This window comes from Mastigoproctus giganteus, chromosome 6 (genome assembly GCF_048544385.1).
Source record: "Mastigoproctus giganteus isolate SK-2022 chromosome 6, ASM4854438v1, whole genome shotgun sequence".
NCBI classification, from domain to species: domain Eukaryota; kingdom Metazoa; phylum Arthropoda; class Arachnida; order Uropygi; family Thelyphonidae; genus Mastigoproctus; species Mastigoproctus giganteus.
Window position 1 is genome coordinate 75,771,952 of NC_143580.1, and position 24,641 is coordinate 75,796,592.

Here is a 24,641-nt window from a genome sequence, read left to right on the forward strand (position 1 = left end):
TGGTTTGCTGAGGTATGGCTACCTATCGTCTATAAGTCTAAAGAGTGTTTTTGTCAAACGGCACCAGGGGTTCCCTCCCCCCATCTCCGCGTTGCTTTCTTTGTATTCTTTGTAGGTGGTACCAGTTCACTAGAAAGTCCAGAGATTTAAAAGTGTGTGGATCTTGTAAGTATAGTGTTGGGTATTGTTGTTCCTCTGACTATTTAGCCGCTGGACCCCTGCCGAGGCCCAACGTTGTCCGCACTCAGCCTCGAGGAGGCCGACCAGATACCGAGCAGTTTTAAATATTTATTCTGGCTGGTCCTGCCACCTAATTTCCTGAGATTTCAGTCGCTAGGACCTATAAAAAAATAATAATAATAAAAAAATAAAAAATGAAAAATTAGGCAATTTCTGGATAAAATGAAAGCCGAAAGGTTAATTTCAACGCAGTTAGATTTATACTTATGAATTTTGATAGCTGTGTGGGACGTACGCTGTTTAGGCAGAGTAAGGGGGGGGAGACTGAAGGCTGGGGGGAAAAGACAGAAATATGGGGTCAATAGGGAAGGCGACCCCAGAGTTGACAGTGGGGCATGCCCATGCCCTACTAGAGGGAAAGGAGGGCGGCGAGGGGCGAAGGTCTTTCCTTCCCCCCGCCAGGGAGTGTGGAAGGAAAGGCACCCCTAGCGCGGTACAGGTTGTCATATGGCGCCTTTGCAGTGTTTCTGCATTTGTCTAGTTCGGTGTAGTTGTCTGTTTCTTGATGGCTTCATTCCTGGAGTAGAGATCAGTCCAAAGTGTAAAGTGTATTTAGTGTCTAACGGCACCAGGGGTTTCCCCCATCTCCGCGTTGCTTTCATTGTGGGTGTACCAGTTCACTGGGAAGGCCAGAGATTTAAAAGTGTATGGATATTGTACATGTGTAGTGTTGTGTTCTGTTGTTCATCTGGCCATTTAGCCGCTGGACCCCTACTGAGGCCCAACGTTGTCGACACTTAGCCCCGTGGAGGCAGACCAGGTACACCAGCATTTTTAGATAAGTACTCTGGCAGGTCCTGCCACCTAATTTCCTGAGATTTCAGTGGCTAGGACCTATATATATATATATATATATATAAAAAAAAAAAGGGGGGGGGGATAAACGCTTGAATTTAATTAGGCCGAAAGAGGTTGCAAGTGTGTCGAGTTTGGCATTTAAAATTTTTACGTTGTGTGGGGCATTCGCTTTTCGCTGGCGATATAGGTAGAGTAGGGGGGAGAGACGGAAGGCTGGGGGGAAAAGACAGAAGTATGGGGTCAATAGGGAAGGCAACCCCAGGTATATCAGTGGGGCATGCCTTTGCCCCACCAGAGGGAAATGAGGGTGGGGTGGGGAGGGGGCAGGAAGTCCTTCCCCTCACCCCACCAGGGATAGGGAGTGAAAGTGGGCTGGGCAAGGGAGCCCTGCCCAGTTCGCCATAGCGGCAATTTGCAGTGCCCTCCAGCAAGTGCAGTCTGTTGATGACTCGTTAGTGGGGTTTGGTCCTTTTCCAGGTGTGTGGTTTCATCCTGGGAGCGACGACATTCTGGCTGGAGCCACTCCCATTGGTTCCTAGGTCGATGCTGTTTCATTTATTCTGCTGCATATTACGCCGTTTGTCCTTAGTATTTTGCGATCCTTTCCTCTGTGTTGATGTTTTATCAGTTTGTCTTTATTTATTATTTGTGGTCATCTAATCGTTGTGGATGGCTATTTCTGTTCGTCTTCTATTGAAGACGTCAAGTGCAAATCGGCTGAGGGCTTTGTATTCATCTTCTGAATCCAGTAGATGGTACTCTTGATTTTTCGGCAAGTATTGAATCTCAGTTATAAGTCTACTTCTGTGTTCTTCATAGCATTCACAGTCGTGCATAATATGCTGCCAGGTTTCAGGTTCTCCACAGGTGCATGTGGACTCTTCTATTATTCCGAGTGCGTTCAGCTTTGCTTTAAATGGGCCGTGGCCCGTCAGGAGGAAGGTTGTATTTAGCCCAGGATAGAACCACGAGGGGGCTTTTGGGTACATTTTTGCGACTATCGGTATGAAGCATCTTGTAACTTGACCCTTTGGCGACATCTCCCATCTGTGCTGCCAAATCTTCAACATGTGAGCCACTATTCGTTGTTTCTCTACCGTCCGGCTGTTGGTTGGGTCCAAGGTAAAGTCATAGATGGAGGCAGGTATATCCTTGGACAGTAAATACATGAGTCCACATCTAGTCACCTCGAGGTCCAGCGGAAGAGCTCCTGCCAGGACCTGCAGAGCGTGGGTGCTCACCGTTTTGCATGCCCTAGTTATAGTTAGAAGTATGTTTCTTTGGATAGTGTCCAGCAGTCTTCTGTTGACCGCGGTTCCGGCCTTCCTGAACCAGATTGGTGATCCGTAGGTGATCGCTGGGATGAATATTGTTTTATAATACAGGGACAGGGTCTTCCTGTTGAGTCCCCAGTCCCTGCGAGATACTCTTGCTACTAGTGCTGCATAGTTCCTTAGTTTCTCTCTCAAGTAGGTGAGGTGAGGTGTAAAGGACAGGTTTCCATCCAGGATAATACCCAGATACTTTATTTGCTTTGCTAGTTTAATGGTGGATCCCGCTATCTTTATTTGCGGTGGTCGTCTGATGTTTAGAGAGCCTTTTAGTAGTACTGAGTTTGTCTTGGTTGGTGAGATCATTAACATGTGTGTTTTTGCCCAATTCTGTAAGGTTTGTAGTGCTTGGTTTGCCTGTGTTTCAAGTCCCGTTCTGGAGTCTGCTTCCACCATTAAAATGAGATCATCAGCAAAGGCCTGACTGGCCACATTTCCCAGGTCCAGAGCCAAGAAGTCATCAAAAACCATGTTCCACATTAGTGGCCCCAGGACAGATCCCTGTGGGCAGCCTCTTCGGACGCTTTTAACAACTCTTCGGAAAGTTGTGACGACCTCAATTTTCCTATCTGACAGATATGCCCGGACACTGTTATACAAGTTTTCTGGGATTGCTGCTTTCCGGAGTCTGCCAAGGACACTGGGCCACCAGATGGTGTCGAAGGCCCCAGCAAAATCCACTGCTATTACCAGAGATCAGTCCAGTGAGTGGCCACTTTATTACTACACCTTCCCTTTTTGTGAAATGGCGCGCTCCTTCAGTAACAGCATCATGTGTTGTATCATGCGCTATAAAGCAGGTGGGCAGATGTGAAGGGATGTTGTATATGCAGTTCACTGCGAGAATGGGCAGAACAAAAGTTCTACCCATTATCGCATTATTTGGTTATTCTGGTGTATCCAGATTAGTTGAATAACCAAATAACATCCAACTAATGGCGAACATGAGTTCGTACTGCAGGTTGAAACGAGAGGCTAACGGAGGCCGAAAGGATTTGTGCAATGTAAGAGAAAGGATAAATTACCACTGCTATATACTGGGTTGTTATATAACAACCCAGTATAGCAGGGGTCACCAAAGGGGCACTTTAGAACGCACAGCTCGTACCCTGTCACGAATGGAATATCAGAGTCGACGGCCAAAATGATTCCAACCCGTTAGGGGGCGAAAAAAAAAACACCTGGTTTTAATGGGCTCATAAACACCAGCACTGGCCATATAAAGATTGAAAAAATGTTGTGTGGTCTGAGGAATTCCAGTTTACTGTTTCATGTTCAATGAAAGGACAAGAGTATGTCTAAAACATAATGAGTCCGTGGTCCATGCTGTATTTTTTATTTTTGCATTAATCTATTCTTATAATACTTTAGGCTCCTCTTTTAGCACACTCATTACTCCGATATTATTATTTTATAAAACATTGTAAAACCCATTTTTTGTGTGTAAAGAATTGTTGGAACTTCATTGACCAACTTGGTTTTTTTTTTTTTTTTTTTAATTTATGAAAACCCCAAACATGAGAGGTAAACCTATAGTACTTAGTACCGTGCATGGGTTGAGAAGACGAAAGAAGATATTTGTTGACATTAGACTTCTGTAGACAGTAATTTTCAGGAAATACGTACGAAGGAAGGTTGTTCCAGAAAACGGCAGTTGAATGAATAAACGAGGAAAATGAAAGGTTGGTTCTGTGAGTTTGAAGTTGGACAATAAATGGATGTTGGCTGGTGGCAGCACGTGTTCGGACTGTTTTGAAAGAGAAAGCGGGAATTATAGAAGCCAATTCAGAAGAACAGTGCCCACTGAAGTATCTGTAGAAAAGGAATGTAGAAGAAATAGTACGTCTATTAGACAGTGAGTGAAGAGATTCCGTTAGAGACAAGTCATTAATTAATCTAACAGCCCTCTTCTGAATGGAATCTAGAAGCCTCAGAGACATTTTGGGGGCACTGCATTAGATGTGGGAACAATATTCCATAGTAGGGCGGATTTGCAATTTGTAGAGAGTGAACAGCTGTTTGGAAGAAAAGTAATGCCGAGAGCGAAAGAGAAAACGAAGTTTTTAGATGCAGAGGAAGCAATATTTGTATTGTGCTTGTGCCATGAGAGATTAGAAGTCCGGGTAATCCCCAATAGAGATATATCATCTTGCCTAAAAATCGGAGCAGAAGAATCTTTTTGCGAGATATAACACTAAGTAATAAAAGGATTGAAATCAACTAATTTGTCTTTTCTCCACTGGAGAATTACCTGGAGATCGGCATTTAAAGAATTGGTAACGGATATTCGAGAAGTTAAAGCAGATTGAGCAGGGCAAGGTTTCTCAAACTGGAAAGTGAAATGCAATGTGCTATCATCAGCAAAACTATGGATAGGATTTCCAGTCAATGGAAGAAGGTCTTAGATATACAAGAGGAAAAGAGTAGGGGAAAGAACTGAACTTTGGGAGGACACTAGCATTAGTGGAGAAGTTAGAAGACAGAGAGCCATCTACCATCACCCTCAGTGAGCAGTCAGAGAGAAAAGTGGATAACCAATTGCAAAAAACGGTTGGCATGCCAAATGATGGAAGCGGGACCTTTATTCCAAACACGATCGAAAGCCTTTGAGATGTCAAGAGCAACTGCTTGTGTTTCACCGAACCTTTCCATTGAATTTGTCCATAAATGGGTAACATAAGCCAGAATATCACCGGTTAATATTCTGGCTTATCAACTGGTGATATTCCGGATTCCGACACTGACGGAATCCATAATGGCGATCGGTGATCAGACGTATGGTTTCTAGGTAGTTTAAGAGTTGGCGGTTAATTGATTTCTCCATTACTTTAGAAAGATTAGAAGTAATTGCAATGGGACGATAAGTGGATGGGAGGGATTTGTCACCCTTTTTAGGAACTGGCTGGATATGAGCAAATTTCCAAGCAGAAGGAAAAATACCTTTGGAATAAGAAATTGAAAAAAGGCGGCAAAGAATAGGAGTAAGTTCAGGAGCACAGGTTTTGAGAACAAGTGGAGAAATACCATCGGGACCTGGAGCTTTCTTATCATCAAGACGCTTCAAAATCCTTCTGACATCCTTTTGACGAAAGATCACTGGAGGGATTGAATGGAGCGTGTTAGGAATGGTGGGAGGTGCTTTACCAAGATCATTAATACATGAGTTAGAAAGAAAATGGGATGGTAGTAGGTCAGCTTTATCCTTGGCTAAAATGACAATAGAGCCATCTGGTTTTGACAGAGGTGGGAGCAGAGATGGGCAAAAGTTGCTTCCAATATCTTTGAGACCAGAATGCTCTGCTACCATTAGGACAAGAAGAAAGTGTGTGTTCTACTCTTAACCTGTTCAAAATCTAGTTTGGACTGATTAATAACTGCTTTACAATTGTTGCGAGCTTTGGTGTAGGCAGAAAATGAAACTGAAAAATTGGAAACAAGCGAATTACGATATGCAATATTCTTCTCTTGAACATTCCTAGCACATTTATTAGAAAACCAAGGTTTAGATGAAGGACGAGATTTTAAAGTGGAGTGTGGAATAAAGATTTCATTCCTACAAGAATAATTTCACTGACAAGATCTGAGGAAACGTTGACATCAGAAGTTTTGAAACAGTAATCCGACCAAGGAAAAGAAGAAAAGAACTCTTGCAGGTCATTTCATTCTGCATTCTTGTAATGCCAAACAACACGAGGTTGGGAATAGCCATGAGATAAAGGCTCCATTGGAGAAGAGGCAATCACCCAGTTGTTGTCTGAGGTGCCTAAAGGACCACTCACTTCGACCGAGTACTTAGAATGGTTGTTTGGCAGAAAAAGATCACGCGTGTCGGCTGTATGGTGAGGATTGTCCGGTAGGTAAACGCACAATCTGTGCGACGTCATTAGTAATTGCAAAAGCCTCAGCATCTCGACTAGCTGGGTCTGTGTGACTAAGAAACGTAAGCCAGTTGGAGTTGTGTACATTAAAATCACGAAGGAAAATTACCTCACTGTTAGGAAAGTTGAACTGGAGAAAGCTAAGTTGCAAATAGAGGAAGTCAAAGAGTTCCAAGTGATTAATTGAGTTGGGAGAACGGTAGAGACAACAGATGAATTTGACAGAATAGACAGAGCTATTTTTAGCCAGAGAAGATCGAAACGAGGATATTTCAAATTACCAAGTCTACGACGGGGAATATCTGAACGGACATGTGGACAAGTACCACCTTTGAGGCGAAAGGAATCATACAGCAAATAATATGGGCAACTGAGATGTGCAGTGATTGAATCAACCGATAACTGAGATTCCGTCAGAAAAAGTATATGGGGTTTGGCAGACTGTAAGTGGAAATGGACATCATTGAGATTAGAACTGAGACCACGTATATTTGTGAAATGAACTAGGAAGTGTTTGGAAGATTTAGATCTTTTCGCAGATAAGCTTATTCTATTAGTTTGACAATTCATGGTCTATTCAGTAGTAAGAAAAAGTAGGGGGAAATGCTGTATGAAGTAATGAAATTTTTGGATATGGCTTAGACATGGTAAGAATATACCTAGATCCTTGATAGAACATGTCCTCGACAATGCCCCCCCCGCATACACACTACTCGGACTCCTCAAGTTACTATCTGGCAGAGTAGAGGTAGCAAGATTATACACTAACTAATCCGGAAGAGTTACCAATAGGTTCGGTCCAGTGTACTAACTAGCAGCCGGTGTGCGAACACGTTTTAGAGCTGTACCTTCGAAATGTAAAGAAGTTTGGATCTCGCCATGGTATCCATCATAACCTCAAAAGCGATCAGTCATACTGCTTGATGAAAGAGATGGGGAAAGGTTGACTAGAACTTAGCTCTGGAGACTAAACATGGGTTCCACCACTTCAAGTCTCCAATAAGCAAAGTGGTGATATTTCACCGGTTGATGAGAGATTTATTAATAATAATAAATAAAATAAAATAAAATATATGTGAAGGATACTAATTAATCGTTTTAATTGGAAATTAGTTTATGTTAAGTTTATTGTCTAACCCATCCTAAACTAATGCATCGTTTTGATTGTCTGTTGAACTGCACGGGACTCTTAAAAGCAACAGCATATTTACTAGTGCTAATCACACGCTTCTCGATTAGACCGGGGTTCGAGCCCGTCACCACCACATACGGAGGATGCGGAAAAGTCAGGGAATGACTACTGCATATCCCGGAGCAATATGGCCTTAGTTGCTAATGCTCCTAAAAACCAAATAACAATAACAACAAACTAGTGCTAATAATTATTGAATCATCCTCTGGTCAGTTATTCTTGAAAGGGTATAAGAGTACATACTTCACGACTACTCTGTCATTTCACAGCTGAAGTCAGCCGAACTCTGTATTTGTGTAGAAGCAATCTTTGAACAGTATGCATATATCATTCAGTTTCAGAATAACATACCAAAAATTCACTGTTTTCCCTCACGTGTCACGAAGTCGCTCAAAGCCAGAAATGAACAGAATCTCCTAAATTCACTGATTGGGATATAGCCCCTGGGACGTTCTTTCGTCTGTTCCTGTAGATTTAACCCCTTTCTGGTTATTGTTAATTGCAAAAACTCTTCCTTCTAAATTGTCCTTTATATTTCCAATATTAGGTGGGAACTTACTGAAGCCTTTAGAATAAGTCAAAAACATTTCGGAATTAGCCAAAGACTTCAAACTTTCCAAACTATACGATAGTATGTTAAGGTCAGATCGTTCTTTGTAATTTTTTTAAAAAAAGGGAAACGATTTTGAAATATCGTTCGACACTTTAGTGTGTCTAATAATATAAAAAAGATTTTACCGAGTAAATCTCGTAAACCTCTTCATTACAATCTTGCTGAATGGTTTGACTTTGTCTCTAGGTTCGAGGTTCTTTCCTCCGACTTGGAAACTAAACATCTCTCTTCCTTATCCTCTCCATGATCGCTATCAGCTCTGAAATGGTTAAGAATGCAATTAACTACCTCTCCGTTGAGTAGCAATACAGGTCATGATTCTTATTTTTATTTTGAAATTTACCCGCCCTGATATATATAGGAACCTCTCTTAAAAATCTATAATTGTGTCATGAGTACTTTCCTGAGAGGTGGACAGAATACTCCATCTTTTCTCTAAATAAAATTCAAACTCCTCTTTAACTTAAAGATTTGAAGCCAATCTCTTCTTCCCTTTTTAAACTATTACAAAAAATCTATCTTCCCGCTCTAACGTTTCAAATATTATCTCTTAACTTCAATCAGGCAAACTATGATAAAAAAGGATTTCGACTATTACAATCTTATTTATCTCTACCACCTTTCTAGCCACTGAAGGTATTAACTTTAGTTCTCGGCTATATAAATTTTTATTTACTTAGAAGTCCCTTTGTCTTTTGATGCTGTGAACTCCAAAAGCTCTTATTCTCTTTCTTGAGGAATACTATTCCAGCACCAGTCACTTGTTAGCTTTCCTTCAAAACTTTATTTTCAACAGAAAACAATTTTCTGTTCTTGGAAGAAGTCGCATGTTAGAAGCATTTCGGATGGTATCCCACAGTGTGGTACTTTATCTCTGCTATTCTCCTCGCTGATCGATTTCCGTTTAGAGCGTAACCTTCCCATAATGGTTTAAGTAGACGACTTGAAACTATAGACTATTTCTTCTTTGACAAAACAAGTTCCGAGAAATAATATCTCTATACACACTCTGCGACAATGAAATTGCAGCATCTGGAAGTAATGTTCTGGAGTGCATGCAAATCAGTTGCGCTGAGATATACAAATGTTATGTTTACAACATAGAAACAATTGGGCGGAAGCTTCTGCTGATATAAAAACGAACATAGAGATCTTGGAGTTCAAAGTAACGCGTGTGTGACCCATTTCACAGGTATCTATCTCGCAGGAAGCGTCTTCAGAGTGCAAGGAGATTGTAGAAAATGCCGAGACGTTCGATATCCCCGATATCTGCTACTCAGCGACTTCGAATAGAGGGAGAATTATTGGCCTTCGAGAGGCCTGATAGTCACTTTATTGTGCAGCGGAACGTTTGGGGAGTGGCAATACCAGGGTGCACAGATGTTGGCGACAGTTGCTACGGGAAGATACGGCTGCTCAACGAATGGATAGTGGAACACGACGGACGACTAGGAACAGGAGGATCTTCTTGTCCGTCGACAGGTTTACACGGCACCAACAGCCACACTGGCTACCATCCAACGAACTGTGAAATCAACTGGTTGCCACTCTCACCACCCATCATACCATTGAAAGCCAACTGGCAGAAAGGGGCCGCCGTGTATACATGCCATTGCGTAGATTGCCCCTAACTGCTGTCCATCACCAGCAGCATCTGAAATGGTCCCGCGCATGTGTACCTTGAATAAAATAAATATATATCACACTAGAGTCACCGGAATATTAATTCAGCTACCCAAGTATATTATGTTCGTGAATTGCTTGTGCTCTCTGGTCGATTTGCCTGTTTTGCTGGATGAAAAACTGAGGTTCCGGGGGAGTGGGACAATGCTATCTACGTCTAAGACCGATAAAGTTCCTCGCATCGTTGACGAGATTCGAACTGGGGCGTTTTCCACCTGGTGTGAGAGGACGGTGATAATGCCACTGTGCTTGCTCTGTGATGATCGCCGCATCATACACGTTTGGCAATGAGGTGGTGAACGCAATTATCTTAGAGCCATTGTCGAACGCCATATTGCATGCCCTGCTGGTGTTGTTGTGGGGAGCCATCACTTCTAATAGTCGGTCGTTGCTGGTATTCTTCAACGGCAATCTGACCGCTCGCCGCAATGTCGCTGATTTTCAGGAATTCGTTGCTCTCTCTCCTTTTTAGTGGGATACCTGACACCATTTTTTCTGCAGAAAACTCCCAAATACATAGCGCAGGGGTTTCCTCTGAGTGTTTTCGTGGTGTGCACGTATTGTCTTGGCCGACCAGGTCCGCAGATTTCTCCCCCATTGAGCGCATGTAGGCCATGATTGGGCGCCATCTATAGAGCCATCCCGCAGCCAGGTTTCAAGCCAGGTGCCAGGCTTGGGACCAGGGAACAAGCCTGGTGGGAAATACTGCAGGAGACTATTCGACGCCTGTACGTCGCAGTGCCGAGACGCTTAGATCATTGTATCTGCAACCGTCGTGGATTTACATCATATTGAACTGTCCATTATAAGCATCGTTTTGTGCATTCAGTGTGTTCGCATACACATTAGCGTCTACAACTTTCATCATGTGTTCCTTTGCTCCTTGGCTAACATTACTTTAATTATCCTCTCTGTATTTCAGTTCTTTCAGGATGCTGCAATTTCAATGTCACGGAATTGAAATGACTATATTCAAATAGTCTGTAACTTTCTTCTCTCTCTCTTTGGTCTTGTTCTCAACTCTCAAAAATATGCTCATCTCTTAATTGAAAACCGATCTTCACCTTTTTAGTTTTCTGCTTTAATTGTTGTTTGGTTATCCAAAACGTTGCAGTCCACGAAGATCTTTGGATTTACTTTGACTCTAAAGTTTTATTCAAAATACTTCTTTAAAACAGAAACATTAAATTTTTTAAAATGAAATTTAAGAAATTTATTGTCTGGAATTTAAGCAAAATTTAATTCACATCTCTGACACGTCTACTACAGTAAAATATATTAATACTCATTTGCTTTCTGTTATGTTATTATGGTTCTGTAATATGGTCAGCCTTCGCTAAAACTAATCTTAGTTTTCTCTCCACTGAATTCTACGTTCTTAAATGGGCTCACGTAAAAGGTGGTTTAGTTTTCATCTAGTCCAGATCCAAGTTGTACAAAAAAAACCTTGAACAAACTCCTAGCTCCAGACTTGGGATAATTGAATCCCTTCAACTTTTGCTAAAATGTGCTCCATCTTCATTCTTTTCAGCCCATATGGGATAAAATTGACTGCAGCATCCTTCCAGAAAACACCAGATCAAAATATGCTTTGTTTCCCTCGCAAACTAGAATAAAATCTATTGATAGATTTCTTAATAAATCCTTTATTCAAACGATTAACTTATTAAGCAAATAAGACATTGATCTTCTTTTGTTTTCACAGAATAAATATGGAATACCACTCTACAACTCTACAACTACTACTGATATTTTCTCTGGTTAATGCTTGGGCAACGAGTGTTCAGGGTGTAGGTTTGCACTGACACTAAAAGAAAAGATTGAGCAAATTGTCTTCTTGTAATGCTTTTAAATTTTGTCCTAGTGTGTTTTGCGTTATTTTTTCTATTGTTTGTAAATAGTTGTAATGTAAATTTTGGATGTTCGATTTTTGTATATTTCATTCTCACCAATAATGTACAATAAGGTATTTATTTCCTTCCATTTAAGCCCTCTGACATTTGCCATATAGGACGGGACTCATCTTACTCTGCCAGTGTATTTGGATTTTTTGAGTTAATTGAACAATAAACAGATATTTAATATAGTTAGGGAAGGATGTTACGTGGTTGATTTCCATTAAGATTATTATTAAATATAATACTACTTTTATACCACGTGAAATTAATAATATAGTTTATTAAGCTAACGCCTATGCTTGACTGCCCTTGCCAATGCTCAACGGAATCTGGAGGAGTCTGTCAGCAGCACGTTCTGATGACTGGTATCGGTAAGATACCTGAAACGTTCCCTTAATGTATAATAGGAATTATGATTATCTCATTGTATAATGCAGTAGTCAGGCCGCATCTTGATTACTGCTTAGGCGCCTCCGTAGCCAGGTGGGAAGGAGCAGCAGTGCGTGGCACACGCTTCTTGATTAGACCGGGGTTCGAGTCCGTCACCACTAAATACGGAGGATGCGGAAAGGTCAGGGAACGACCACCGCATATCCCGGAGCAATATGGCCTTAGTTGCTAATGCTCCTAAAAAAATCCAAAATAACAATAACAATGATTACTGCTTACAAGTCAGATACGAAGTTCTCTGAGCAGTGCAAACCGGGCTGCCAGAGCAGGTCATGGAGTTTTGTCAATGATATATAGGAATTTTGTTAGCAGGGATAAGGAGGTGATTATCCCCTTGTATGAGGCAATGGTCAGGCTACACCTTGAGTACTGTATACAGGTCTGGAGGCCTCATTTTAGGAAGGACGTAGAATTGCTAGAACGAGTACAGGGAATGGCAAGAAGATTGGTGAGAGGAACAAAGGAGTGCTCTTACGAAGAAAGGCTTAAGTTCTGCAAGTTTCAGCAGCTGGAGACTAGGCACCTGCGAGGTGATCTGATCGAGGTGTATAATGCCTTGAATGGTTTGACCAGGCTCAATGCTGACGGGATACTTTCGCTTGCTCAGATTAAGAACCTGAGGGGGCATGGATTCAAATTGAAGAAAGACAGTTGTAGAATCGATGTGCGGAAGTTTGCTTTTGACCAGCGGGTAGTTGATTGCTGGAACAGACTTCTATCTTTTGTTGTGGAAGTTGATAGCTTAAATAAATTTAAGGCTGAACTAGACAAACATCTGGAATGAGCGGATGGGTGAAATGGGAAGGGTTTTTTGGCTGATGCTGTATAAGCTTGGTTTCTTGCATCATATACCTCAACTAATGCTAATGCTAAGTCTGAAATCATCATTTTATGACGGATGTGATTTTGATGGTATGAGTGCAGAAAAGAGTAACAAGATTAGTCAAGGGTCATAAGGTAATCTTACCAAGAAAGATTTGAGTTCTGTTAAATAAATATTAATTTATTGCATATTACAGCAAGCCCTTCACGGCACATGGTTAGGGGAAGATAATTTAGTATAGAAGAAATACATACATTCATTGTTTTATGTATAATAAAACACATAAAACAATGAAATACATTCATTGTTTTATGTATAAGTTCTATCACATAAAACAATGAATATAAACTGTATTCATGTATTAACAAAATAAGACAGTTGCAGTAAAGTAGGCAACCTTTGTGGTCATAAGCCACGATCCCAAAGAATTAGAGGAAAATCTTAATCAGTTATGCACAGTTAGTAAGGATTTTGGACTAAAGATGAATATGGCTAAAACAAAAGTAATGATGAACAAGTATGCCACAGAAAGGGATATAATGATTGAAGGAGCAGTAATTGAAGAGGTGGAGTCATATACTTATCTGGGACAAGTTATTAGCTGTAATAATGATAAATGGCTGGAAGTCAAGAGAAGAATAAATTGTGAGATGGATAACATTCAGGAAATTTAGTCACATACTGAGGAGCAATATCCCAGTTTGTCTGAAACGTAAAATAATGAACCAATGTATACTCCCCACCATGACTTATGGAAGTGAAACTTGGGCATTCACCAAAAGAATGGAAGAGAAGCTGAGAACTACACAGCGAAGAATGAAACGAATTATATTGGGAATCAGACTGTTAGATAAGAAGAGAAACACATGGATTAGGCAGCAAACTCAAGTAAAGGACATTCTTATCAAAACTAAAGAAGTATAATGGTCTTGGGACAGGACACATAGTTCGAAGACATGATGACAGATGGACTAAGAAAATAACAGAATGGTATCGAAGAGGAGCTAAGAGAAAACCTGGAAGACAACAACGGAGATAGACGGATGAAATTCATGAGTTTGTGGGTAGTAAATGAATGGCCATTGCATAAAACAGAAGGAACTGGAAAGTTGCTGGAGAGGCCTTCATCCTGCAGTGGATTGAAAATGGCTGCTGATGAGGCAACCTTTCCTTGATTGAAGGTAGGCTACTGCTTGTATTTCTGCAATGAGGTGATTGCAGAAATACAAGCAGAAATCTTTGGCAATCAATGTTGTGAAGATTTATAAGATGAAGAGGTGCATTTGGAAATATTCTCTCCATTTTCTTCAGTCTGGAGAGGTTAGATTTGAATTTTCGTTGGTTTATTGAATTTTCCCTGTTGGGGCTGCTGTTATTATGTTGGCTATATTTGGTGAATCGCTTGGAGAAGTTATCAACTTTGCAAGAAGGATGACTCCAGACTCGTTGATGATATGTAGCAGAGGCATCTCATTTAAGGTTTCATAAAGCTGTTGCTTAGATATTCTATAGGGAAAGTTGCTATTGTGCCATCTTAGAACTTCGATACTCTAGGGCAAGAAATTTCTTGCCCTACAGTATTTCTTGCCCTAAGACATCACATTGTGTCTTATCTTGAAATGCAGTTTGGATTCGCGCAATAATGTCAACTAGGCTTGTTGTGGAGCGCCCTCCAGGCCAAAATGCATGTTGACAGCTGTATTAGTGAAAACTATCTTGAAATTAAGGCAACATGATTTTATCAATAATTTCAGTTATTACTGACAAAACAGAAATTGGTCGATAGCTTGTATAGATATTAATGCTAGCTTGTGTAGGAATCAGAGTAATCCTAAACGTTTTCCATTGTCTTAGAAGGAATGGTTGAGAAAGGCACCTGAGAATGACTTGCACTAAACAATCAATGATATATGCACCAGACAATTTAATAATAAAATTAGGGGCTTCACTGCTGTCAAGGCATAATTAGTTACTTATCTGCTGTACTGTGTTCTTGTTCACAAGATGTTTAATCAGCAGGGTTTGACTAGGGGACATTTCATGTTTCGCGCGATCTGCTTGTTTGTTGTTATTTGGTTTTTAGGAGCATTAGCAACTAAGGCCATATTGCTCCGGGTATATGCGGTGGTCATTCCCTGACCTTTCCGCATCCTCCGTATGTGGTGGTCACGGGCTCGAACCCCGGTCTAATCAAGAAGCGTGTGCTATGCACTGCTGCTCCTGTTCACATGGCTACGGAGGCGCCCTGCTTGTTTGTAAGAGGATTGAATATTTGAAATCAATTATGCATATATTTAGCGCGGATGATGGAATCGCTTTTTTCCATTCTACAACTTGATCATATTGGAAGGTAGCTTTTGTTTTTTAGAAAGTGTTTTTTTTTTATTGCGATTTAGCCTGAACAATAAATGATTTCTATACGACTGAATTTTTTGAGTTAAAATAATGCTTTACTTTTTTGATGTTTTATGTATATTGATGAAGTGCCATATTTCTTCCACTGTTTGCGTATTTTTGCTTACTTTTAAAGTATGGTTTTAGTTGGGATTTGAACCAAGTTTTCGAATGAGAAGATAGTCTTAAGTTTGGATGCCTACTATGTTTAGTTGATTAACTAACTTATTAGAATAATGGTGGCGCCCTGTAAAGGTATATTTCTGAAAAATCTCATGGATAATATTTTAACAGCTGCAAAAACTTTTCTTTTTAAAAGAAGTTTATTGATGATAATCTTTTGGTGACTTCTGGAGTTGGGTGAGGCTCCCCGCAGTAAATTGCTGCTTGCAGCTCTATACTTTTTGTGGTCATATATAGATGTAATGTTGCTGCTCAGTTTTTCTTGAAGTGGAAGATCAGAAAAACAAGATCAAAACAGCTTGATTTCCTCTGGTAAAAGTAATGTTGATTTTTTTTAGTTCCTAAAACTAATAAGTCGGAGAGCAACTTCATTTGTAAATTATGTTTGGGCAGAGGAAAATTAAAATCGCCCATTTAATTATGTTATGTCGAGGCTTTTGAACAGTAGTCATCTAGGTTATTCCTTCATTAATGATGTCATCCCTAGGTCCATGTGGAATATATATACAAGTTATGTATCATAACTTTCAAATCAGATTTTAAAATAACTTCTGCCCCTTCATCTCTTCGATTAATCCTTGATGTCATACATGGTGTGCCGTTGAAACTTTTTGGCAGTAGGAAACGTCCTGTAAAGGTTCCTGCATGCACATTTCAACTAAACATATGATGCCTTAAGATTCTTCTAGTAATAATGCACTAAGCATAGCCTGGTTATTATTTTATACTTTTTTACATTTTGAAGAAAAATGTTGAGATGTAAATATGTAACAAGAAATGTTTGTAAATAGATGTATTAAGTGAAAGTTTGAATGACGGACTACGATGTGTACCAGGGGAGGTATTTTCTACCTATGCAAACAGTTCAGCAGATTGAAAATTAGATGGTAGCTTTTCACTAGAATTTGTGACTGTACCTCCAATAGTTACATAGTATGGCACGGCACGTAGACCATTTGGCGAGATATCAGAGTTTAGATATTGTTGTATGTCGCAATTCTTTAACTCACTGTTGAAGGATGCGTGATATGATGTTTGATTTTTATTTTGATAGCTTTAGCTGGTATTTCTAGTTCTGAAAGTAGCTGATTCATCTGCTGGGATGTAGTATTGAGATCAAGCCTGCTAACAAATATATTATTAAAATTATGCTTGGAACTATTTCGGTTTCTTATTTTAACACAAGATTGCCCATTTCTTGTTTCAGTTATGTTAATATATCTGTTGTTTCTGTGGAGAAACTTGAAACTTAAGGATATTTGTAAGCAAGCTGCTCTGTTAGGCACTTTAGGACTGAAATTAGAAGGATAATTTTGAAAATGTACATGCAAACTGTCAGATTTCTGTTGATTATTCTTTAGTGCGATTCAGTTGTATGTGTGGGTTAACAGCACGTTGCGACGAAACTCGATTGCATTCACTGGGAGAAAGGGAGACAGAGAAGACAGAGATAGATTTTGAATATCGCATAGGTGGGTTTGCATTTTTTGCTGGAACAAATTCTTCAACATCTGGACTGAGGGCTGGTACTGCAGCAACCTGATGTACATGAGGAAGTTGAGATCAAACTCGTTGATTATCTTTAAATCAAAAAGCATGTGATAGAACTTATACCGCTCATCTTCTCTCCGAAAAAATGCTGTTTAATTTGATTTTCTCTAAATTGTTTCCTCAGAATTTGTTCCAAAGTATCAAATGAGCTATCAATCTTTGGAGATGTTGTAAGTGGGTGGGCGGAGGAATTATAGTACATTTGGATGGAGGGAGGAATTATCGTACATTTGGGTGGAGGCCTCGTTAGTTATCTTCATTGAATAACATGAGGGATTAGGAGATTGTAGTAAATTGAAAGAAGAATATGACGGATGGTCAGAGTTGCGAGGGAGATCACCATCTGTTGGGATATTTTGAAAATTTAGATCATATTGACTAGGAGACTGTAAATTTGAACTTCCATTGTTATCTCTTTTACATGAAGGGTGTCTCCAAATATGTTGATACACATGATGACTTAGAAAAAATTTTATCAGTGAATACCCATCACAAGAAATCGTACTACATATTCCTTTACAGATAATCCAGTTATGTCTGTTTTAAGATATACACTTCCTGAAATAGCTTCCTTAAGTGGCTTGTTGAAGAGTCAAAATAGATCCGAATACAAGAAAACAGAATATAACAAACAAGTATGTGGGCCGTGTTTGATACATTAGCGAAGAATCAGTGCATCTGAGGTAACAAGACCCCAGATGCACTGATCCTTCGCTACTGTATTATATTTGGGGTAACAAGACGAAAGTTCGGCCGTAGGTGTGGCTGAATGGGCTGTTCCTTGAAAGCCCTGGACTTTACCCAAAGCAGGAACAAAGGTACTTCGGGTTAAATGTCAATCAGCGTTCCTTTTTGAGTTACGCAAAACCAGGGCCCAGAGTACATTGAACACTGAACTTAAGTATTATTCAATAAATAGTACTTAACTTTACGAAGACTTGATATATCCATCAAACCATCATCTAACAATAATCTAAGACGTATACAAATTAGTAGTCTACAAATTTCGCAAAAATGCAATTTAAAAACTACTTATAAATTACTATAAAGCTGAAGCTAAATCATCTGGCGGAGATGCTCCATTGCAGCGAGTGGAAATTATTCATCTGCGAGGAGACCTGATTTAAGTATTTAATGCTTTAAATTTATTTAAAAAACTAAATGCTGATGGCATCATTACTTTTCCCAGACAATACTAATACAAGTGGACATAAATTTAACTTAAGGAAGGATGGTTGCAGGATACATCTGCGGAAATGTGCTTTCAGCTAGAAAATAATTGATTGCTGGAACGGCTTCCATCTGGCGGTATGGAAGTGGGTAGTTGGAATATATTTAAAGAAGGAGTAGAGAAATTATTAGAAGAGATGGAGAAATGAAGTCAGTTGTTTTTTTCCTCCTTGGCTGATGATCCACCTAATACTGGAAAACGATGTTCAGTGCTATTGTGAATATCCACATTAACTGAAATTGTAACTTATTGGTTTCTGAAGTTAAGGTAGTTTAAAATGGATTATATCAAATGATAATATTAAAGTTTCATGTAATCAAAGAAGATTGTTTGTTATTTGGTTTTTCGGAGCATATGCAACTAAGGCCATATTGCTCCGGCATATGCGGTGGTAATTTCCTGACCTTTCCGCATCCTCCGTATTTGGTGGAGACGGGCTCGAACCCCGGTCTAATCAAGAAGCGTGTGCTACGCACTGCTGCTCCTTCTCACCTGGCTACGGAGGCGCCCATCAAAGAAGAGAAACTGTTTATTGTATAATAGCAGTTTGTGAAAAGGAAGGTGAAAATAAAATAAACAGAAGGATTTCTGTACGCTCCAGTAGCATGAAGCTTTTACTGAAAGTTTTTAGTTTGGTTTTTAACGTATTTTGTTAAGTTCATTGAATTATTTAAATCAGGTAAATTTTAATACAGTTATTAATTGAATAAAATTTGATTTCCTCATAGTAAGCTAGTAATTATTGTTAGCGTGATAGCATAAATCTTGCTATATCCCACAAATCAAGCAAATTGTAGAAACTGCACATTAATTTTTCCCTAAAGTAACAATGGAAGGAATTCAAGGAGTTTCCCTTGCGCAGGTCCGTGCCTAGAAACTTGACAAGACCTATTGCTACCTGCCTTTATCCTACAAAGTGGAGATTTTGTGTGTGTGTGTGTGTGTGTGTGTGTGTGTGTGTGTGTGTGTGTGTGTGTGTGTGTGTGTGTGTGTGTGTGTTGCACACAAAAAAAGAAAAAAGAAGCATGGGATACTAATTTTTTTATAAACACAAACAAACACGCATATACATATAATCTTACCTTTCGACTGAATGCATCGTCATGTTGAGGAATGGCACACGTGACAATTAGGTGAACTATGGAGCTAAGAGAGCCACACACAATGCACCATTTCAGTGACAGTGGGAGCATGGCATATGTTACAAAAACAATGAAGAGAATCTGCCACACTGCATGTGCCCCAAGACTACTGCCGTTCACAATGCCCGAATCACTGAAGTTTACTCCAAAACTGCCATTTCCTGGCGAAGAAAGAATAAATAAATATATGCATTAGAGATATATGACCAGTACCACATAATGGTGCTGATCGTAAGAAAATAGATATGCTACGTAACGAAAAATATTGGGTACATAAAATACCACATTTATTAAGATCACGCCGTGTGACTTAATATGCATAGCTGTCAAATGTCAAGAATAGCATTACCATTACCATTAGTGGTGAAAATGATGCAAGAAATAAGCTTATAAGCATCAGCCAAAAAAAAAAGAAAAAAAAAAAGAATAATAATAATAAATAAATAAACCCGACACTTCCCATTTCACCTATTCATTTGCTCCAATAGTTCTTACTTGAATTTATTTAAGGAATCAACTTCCACAACAACAGATGGAAGTTTGTTCCAGCAATCAACCACTCGCTGGCTAAAAGAAAACTTCCGCACATCTATTCTGCAGCCGTCCTTTCTCAGTTTGAATTTGTGCCCCTCATGTGTGCGGTCCGAGCAAGAGGAAGAATTCCATCAGCATTGAGCTTTACTAACATAGGGCATTGAGCTTTACTAACATAGGGCATTGAGCTTTACTAACATAGGCATAATTGTAAATTATGCAATTGCATAATTTTTATACGTAATGAACCTGTAATTCTCAGCGTTCTCGCCATTATCTAGGGCCTGTGTGCCCTGTATGTGAGAAGTCTGTATGTAAATAAATAAATATCAGGCTTAATATTTAAGTTTGCAGGTGATATGAAGGTTGGCAGGGCGATTATTCACAGTAATCAGGGTATGCCTCTGCAACATGATGTAGACAAATTATGTAGAGAAGTTGTGCTGAGAAGTGGCAATATTCAACAAATGCAAGGTATTTCATAATGGGAGCAGCAATACCAGGTTAATGTACCAACTGTGTGGTACCACATTCAGAGTAGTGGAAGATGAAATAGACTTGGTGCTATTTGTACAGTCATATATGAAGTTTCCGAGCGGTGCAGACAGGTTGCCGTGGCAGCTCATTTGGTTTAGTCAGTGATACAAAATTCAAATTATTTTATGAATCACCCATAATTTCTTCTATATACCCATATATGTATTTTGTCTGTAAATTTAGTGTGTTCTCTGGTCGAGTTGCCTGTTTTGCTGTGCGAAAAAACTTCAGTTTCTTGGGAAAAAACCTATCTTCGCATGAGACCGACTAACTCAGTCACGGAGTGAAAAAACCCTATTAAAGTTCCTCGCGTCATCGACGGGATTCGAACCTGGACCTTTTCCACCACCCGGTGTGTGAAGGACGGTGACGATACCACTCTCCTACCCGCGCAGACTGTCAGTGATATACAGGAATTTTGTCAGCATAATAAAACAGGTGATTATGTCGTTGTACAAGACAGTGGTTACGCGACAATTTCGTGTTCATACAGAGCTGCGGACCTTAATTTAGGAAGGATGTTGATCTGTTCGAATGAGTGTAGACTAGAGAAGCAAGGGATACCCGACCTTTTTTACCTGTTGATCCCTTTAAATAGTGCTCTTTTTCCTCATCGACCCCTCATCGAAAATTACATTTAAATTTTAATGGATGGATGAATGATAAGAAAAACCTGTTAACAATGGTTTATTTTTTATTTATATATAAAATAATTTTAATAAATAGGGACGTAACAATCGGTTCGTGATTAATTACTTTAGCAACAAAAAACACAGTAAAATCATTATTTGGTTTATTACTGCCATTTTAATTTTGTAAAAATCACAGCCCGTTACATATCCGTTTTAATCATTGGAATTAATTGTTAATGAGACAGTTGTGGCTAATGGTTTTCAATAAGCTGCGAGATATTCTGGCTAAAATTACTTAATTTTTAATTAATTACTTAATTAATTCCTTGAGTCCCTACGTTCTGGTATGTTCAATCTAGTTCTTGATTTTCTCAGTAAATTATTAATTTGGCTGAATCCAGCACCAACTAGGTAGGAATTGGAGAAAGTTTACAAAGGCGTTTCTGCCATTGCTTGTAATTTAGGATATTTATTTCGAGTATCTTCATTATTCCAATAGGAGGTGTACCCTTTAGTTTGGAATGTCGATATGGCCTCCAAATGTTTTGTAATTTTAGTAACTGAAATGACAGAACATTTGGAGCCCATATATTCTAAAATAGTCAACTTGAGTATCTGTTGTGGCACAATCATATCATGAAGATCTTGAAATTGAATGTTAAATTCTTTCGGTTTCTTCAAGTGGAACGTGTAGAATCGTCGTATGAAATTGTAACTATTTCCATAATTGGAAAGAGTGACATGTTAGTGAAAAGCTCTTCGGTTTAAAGTGCATATGAATAAGTCCATTTGGGACCGAAACCCGAGAATGATTGTCGGAACTTGAATTATATTCATACCTCTACCTTGTAGTCTTGTTTACATATCATTTTTGGAACATGTATCGACCAAGTAAAACACATGGTTGTTTGATTTAATTAATTTTGTTGCTAACGGTTTCTTTATTTCAAGAAGAAATTCTATTAGAGAATCAAATAGTTCAATCAAACGTACACAACGTTTGATTGAACTATTTGATTACTCAGTGATACTGGATCCAGATTCATTTTTATGACAGAACTTATAATTTCTTGTACTGATGGCAGTATCAATTGCTGCCCAATTGTGTGCTGATACCCTGCTTTTGCAATTAAGACTAACGTTTTGATAGCCAACTTATCTCTGTATGTAAAGGCAGCTTTTTGTACGTTCCTTGGTTTTGATCACATAATTGACCAAACAGACGATCATTCAAGGATTTAGCCCTTATTTCTTTTATTGTTTTTCGCTTATGTTTTGTGCAACTAAATGCTGCCTCTGCAGAACATAACGTGCAGTTCTAACATCAGAAATCCTTTTCTTCAAAAATGCTAAAAATCTTCTATATTTGCCTACCATTGCTGGTGACTCCGTCAGAAGCAGCTGTACAATATTAGTAATAGGAATATTGTTTTTCTTATAGGCACAAAAATTATTTCTCCTTTTGTATACGTCTTTAATTGTTCAGCAAAGAGCAATTCTTCTATTGCCTTTTTAACTGGACTGTAATGACGTACATAAGCCCCAAATATCTCAAAGTTCCAACTGTTCCCTCATCCAATCGTACAGCAATTTAGTTGTCTGCAATTCACAAACCACAGTTGTTTTGGGTATCTTTGGCCATTTCATTGATACGACGTAGAACTGTATTGTTACTCAGTGATACTGGATCCAGATTCATTTTTATGACAGAACTTATAATTTCTTGTACTGATGGCAGTATCAATTGCTGCCCAATTGTGTGCTGATACCCTGCTTTTGCAATTAAGAGTGATTGTTATAAGAGGCTTCCCATTCTCTTTCAGTATTTGTAGAAACTGAAGGTTTCAAAAACGATTTTAAACCGGTTGTAGAAATAATTTCTTTAATCTTTAAGACATTTCGAAAATTTCAAAATTCTTGTCTTTTGTACCATGTTGCATCCTTTCCACGTGGCCTTTCATCTTTGATGGTTTCATAACATCGTTCCGAAAGGTTTTCGCACATAAGAGAGAGATAGTGGCATTTATTCGTGCCAGGCGGAGAAATAAATCCGAATATTAAATAATCTTGCAAATATAGACGGCACTTTTTTTTTTTGGGAGTGACATGGTATAAGGATCTTCCTAAAAACTACATGTTATCAAAATTGCAATATGTTATTATTTGGAATAACTTACAGGTATAAGTTATTTCAAATAAATGAATCAGAATCGCAATTGCATTAGAAGTAGTATCATCACTATGTCATTTGGGAGAGGAGTCTTATGTTAATGATCATTTGTACTTTCTGTCTGATGAAAATTTGTTGAGGTCAACTCCGAGTTTTTCATGTACTTGGATTATTTGGGAGAGCTTGAGCAGGGAAAAGCCAGCCACCCAACGTCATTGTTTTCTTTATGATTAAGAAAGTGGTGAGACAGAGATCTTAGTGTGGGAGGTAGGATATGCACTGTTACATATTCCATAAATTAGGATCATGTATGAGATTCCCAATTCCTGAGAGTCACAATTACTGGACAATTTATTGGAATCCCTATTATTAACATACTGTAGTTTTTTTGTATTTATAGCTTCCAATTTCAGGAACATGGGTCACTATCCAGTACACCTGTGGTTGTTAAACCTAGTTAGGGGTATTCTGGTGAGGGCTAGGAAAGGGGGTTGCTACAAGCCCCTTGTTAATTTTTGGGGATTATCTGAGCCTCTTCTTACAAAATTAGTTAATAGACTATTTTAACAGGAAATGAACCTTAGCTGCAGTTCTTCTTGGGCGAGCCCCTTGTCACTTCCGAGCTAACTCCATCATTGAGATTCTATTGTGGGAGGACGGTGATTATACCACAGTTGGTATAATCCTTCTCACCACACCGCCGGTGAAAAGACCTGAGTTAGAATCCTGTCAATGGCGCGAGAAATTTTTATCGATCTTTTTCACAACTTTGCTGAGTTAGTCGGTCACACGACAGGGTAGTATGTTTTTTTTCCCCTCCAGGAAACTCGAGTTTTTCGTCCGCTAAGTAGCAAATCGACCACAAAAATTTGCTACTTAGTGGACCACAAAAAATCGACCACAAAAAGATATCGTTTCGCGATGTAATAATTTCATTTTCAAGTAATATTTTCTCCATGTGAAAAATCGCAGCGATTTTTTCTGCAATTTGTTTCGTATCTAAGTGGACATTAAATGGACAAGAAATATATTGAACAACACCTTCAATTGTTTTAAAATCACCGAATCTGGTTTCAAAATCATCCACAACTCTTTCAATTTCAGAAACATATTTCTCACTATTAAATTCAAAAACAGGATATTTTTGCAAATGATCTTGCATATTTGCAAAATGGTCGAATTTTTTTTCTTTGAGATCCTTAGCCATTGCCAAAAGTTGATATTATATGCAGAAATATTACTAATCATGTCACCCACATTTTTATATTTTTCTTATAATTCCGAATTCAGATCACTTAATTTACTGGTAAAATCTACCAAAAAAAGCCAGATCACACAACCCCTCCGTATGTTGTAGCTGC

General features: G+C 39.0%; 1 protein-coding gene across 2 annotated transcripts in view; it reads right to left on the minus strand.

Moving 5' to 3' along the window:
• Positions 1-24,641, minus strand: part of LOC150084415 (adenylate cyclase type 8-like) — a 405,296-nt gene that overhangs the window by 174,142 nt on the left and 206,513 nt on the right. For both annotated transcript variants that reach the window (XM_090375213.1, XM_090375212.1), the window contains exon 3: positions 19,348-19,568. In XM_090375213.1, the coding sequence (XP_090231339.1) occupies positions 19,348-19,568 (221 nt within the window). The remainder of the gene's footprint in view (positions 1-19,347; positions 19,569-24,641) is intronic.